Source organism: Herpailurus yagouaroundi, unplaced genomic scaffold (genome assembly GCF_014898765.1).
Source record: "Herpailurus yagouaroundi ecotype Mexico unplaced genomic scaffold, PumYag 409, whole genome shotgun sequence".
NCBI classification, from domain to species: domain Eukaryota; kingdom Metazoa; phylum Chordata; class Mammalia; order Carnivora; family Felidae; genus Herpailurus; species Herpailurus yagouaroundi.
The window spans coordinates 38,529-41,184 of NW_024412626.1; the positions used below are offsets into that span (position 1 = coordinate 38,529).

General features: G+C 43.2%; 1 protein-coding gene across 1 annotated transcript; it reads right to left on the reverse strand.

The window, feature by feature from the left end:
* Positions 1-239: 239 nt before the first annotated feature.
* LOC121022453 (olfactory receptor-like protein OLF4) lies at positions 240-2,221 on the reverse strand. The gene is made up of 2 exons (XM_040463585.1): positions 2,190-2,221; positions 240-1,143 (listed from the first exon to the last, which is right to left on the reverse strand). Exon 2 carries the CDS (start codon positions 1,128-1,130, stop codon positions 240-242), a length of 891 nt encoding a protein of 296 aa, XP_040319519.1. The 5' UTR covers positions 1,131-1,143; positions 2,190-2,221.
* Between the last annotated feature and the right edge of the window lie 435 nt (positions 2,222-2,656).

Below are 2,656 nucleotides of genomic sequence, written 5' to 3' on the forward strand. Positions count from 1 at the left end.
ATATAAGAGATATCAAAAAACTTAACATAGGGAGTTACATAAATTGTACACAGATGTTGAAATTAAAAAAAATAGAAATTCCAGGGAAAAAAATAGAAGAGGCATGTTCCACTCCCACAATCTGATCAAAGAATCTCAACATTTGGGTCAGACTTTGGACCCTGCAATCATGGGTACTTTTCAGCACAAGACAATTGGCCCTTTTATAGCTGCCATACCAGAGAATCTCATCAGAGGAACTAATGTTTGTTCCTCAGGCTGTAGATGAAGGGGTTCAGCATGGGTGTGACCACCGTGTACATCACTGAGGCTGTTGCACTTGAGTGGGAGCTCCGGATAGCAGCAGAGCTAAGGTACACTCCTAGGCTTGTACAGTAAAATAAAGAGACCACTGAAAGGTGAGACACACAGGTGGAAAATGCTTTATACTTGCCCTGAGCTGATGAAATCCCACGTATGAAGGAAATTATCTTATAGTAAGAGTAAAGGATCCCAAAAAAGGGACCACCAGCCAACAGCATATCTCCAAAATACACCACCATGTTATTGAGAAAGGTGTCAGGACAGGCAAGTTGGATCATCGGATTGAGCTCACAGAAAAAGTGGGGGATTTCCCAGACTGTACAGAAGGACAGCTGCAACACCATTAAGCTTTCTAACAAGGAATGCAGAGCACTCAGGATCCAGGACACCAGGACCAGGAGTCCACAGAGCCAGGAGTTCATAATGACCATGTAGTGTAGCGGGTGGCAGATGGCCACAAACCTGTCGTAGGCCATCACATTCAGCAGAAGGTCATCCATCCCTGCAAAGGTTATGAAAAAGTTCATTTGTGTGATACAGTCCTCATAGGTTATGACTTTGCTCTGGGTCTGGATGTTCCAGAGCATCTTTGGGACGGTGGTGGAGGTGAAGCAGATGTCTACAAAGGACAGGTTGGCCAGGAAGAAGTACATGGGGGTGTGGAGGTGGGAGTCAGAGCTAATGGCCAGGAGGATGAGCAGGTTGCCAAACACAGTGATCAGATACATGGAGAGGAAAAGCCCAAATACGAGGGGCTGCAGTTCTGGTTCTTCTGAAAATCCCATAAGAAGAAATTCTGAAATTCCTATATCATTTCCTGGGTCCATGTGGTGGAGGTGACTACCAATAAAGGGGAAAATAACACGACTAACTTTCACATCAACATACATGGCTCACATTGTTGAAATGCTACAATTTACATTTTCCAGTCAAGAAAGTTATTGCAATATTTTGTGAATGGATGGGTGCTCTAGATGGGATCCCCATTTCCTCTCTTATTAGGAATTTTCATCCTAACATCAGATGTTCCCCAAAAGGCTGGGTATTGTGCAGTTTTAATAAGAAATTATCTCATGCATTTGAGGAATATATAGACCATCAACCATGTTTTCAGCATTTCCAAGTCATAAAGTAGACGGTGCTGAAAAGCAAAGGTACCTACTAATCATTGCTGGTGATAGGATATACATGTATATAAAAATTAAATAATCCTGAGATGTGGACTGAGGCTATGAAGAAAATGAAGGCAAGTCAAAAGAAAGAGTGGATGGGCTGTTATGCTGGGTGTTCAGTCAAGATTGACTAATAAGGTGACATTTGAACAGAGACCTCAAGGAAGAGAGAGTGCAAGACAGAAGGTCTTCCTGGCAGGAGGAAGGACAGTGCAAAGGTCCTGCGGAAACACTTTTTTTCAGAAAAATCAAGGCTCAGAAGGAAGCCAGTGTAACGGGGGGGGGGGGGGAGTTGAAAAGAGGGAGAGTGATGAGAGGTACTGGCAGTGAATTTTGTGGATCCATGTGGCCTCGCAGCTGCTTAAAATTCAAGACACAGGGAGCTCCTTGTCCACACTATGTACCTCTTGCACTTTGTTAATCTGGTTGTAATAGCATCCTGTCAACTGAACATCCCTTGTCAGTATCATCTGTTGATTGAGTCTGACCTGTGTATTATAGGGTCAACCTGGAATAGAGGTGCCTATAAACCCCTGCTCTGAGACCTGCTGTCACTGCATGCGCGCGCGCGCACGCGCGCACACACACACACACACACACACACACACACACACTGCACCGTATCCTCCTGGTGTGTGTTACTTGTATGTCTTCACCTCCCCCTGCCTGCCCCAACACACTTTTTAGGATATGAATGCATACACATCATATTACCTTTCCCAGAAGGAAAGTAGAAATAGTACCAGAAAGTCCTATCCATTGCTTCCTAAGGACAAATAATCCTGGGGCTCCATTTTGGAATGGTCTTCTGGCCTGTATGTAAAGAAAAATTAAAAAATTGTGTTCAACGAACAGAGAGAGAGACAGAGACAGAGAGAGAGGGAGAGAATGATGTGGTGGCCTCCAATCCTAATTATATCGTATTTACACCCAGCAAAAATAATTAAAGGGCAAAAATAAATTTCTCTAAAGGAAAAAAGTAGCGACATCTTTATGACGTGAACATCACAGATCGAACATCGCAAGAGAATAAACCAACACGTCTCATAATCTGGGCATTTTTATTGGCAGAGAGCAGACTTGATTTTCCTGTGTTTATTCCATATTCATTTGATTAATCAGTTTTTATATGGCCAAATAGAGGATGAGGTAAGCCTCTTTGCCACTTGTCTTATGTGGCA

Bases quoted from the DNA above. Each gene is read 5' to 3' on its own strand.
- LOC121022453 (XM_040463585.1), bottom strand. From the start codon at position 1,130: ATGGACCCAGGAAATGATATAGGAATTTCAGAATTTCTTCTTATGGGA.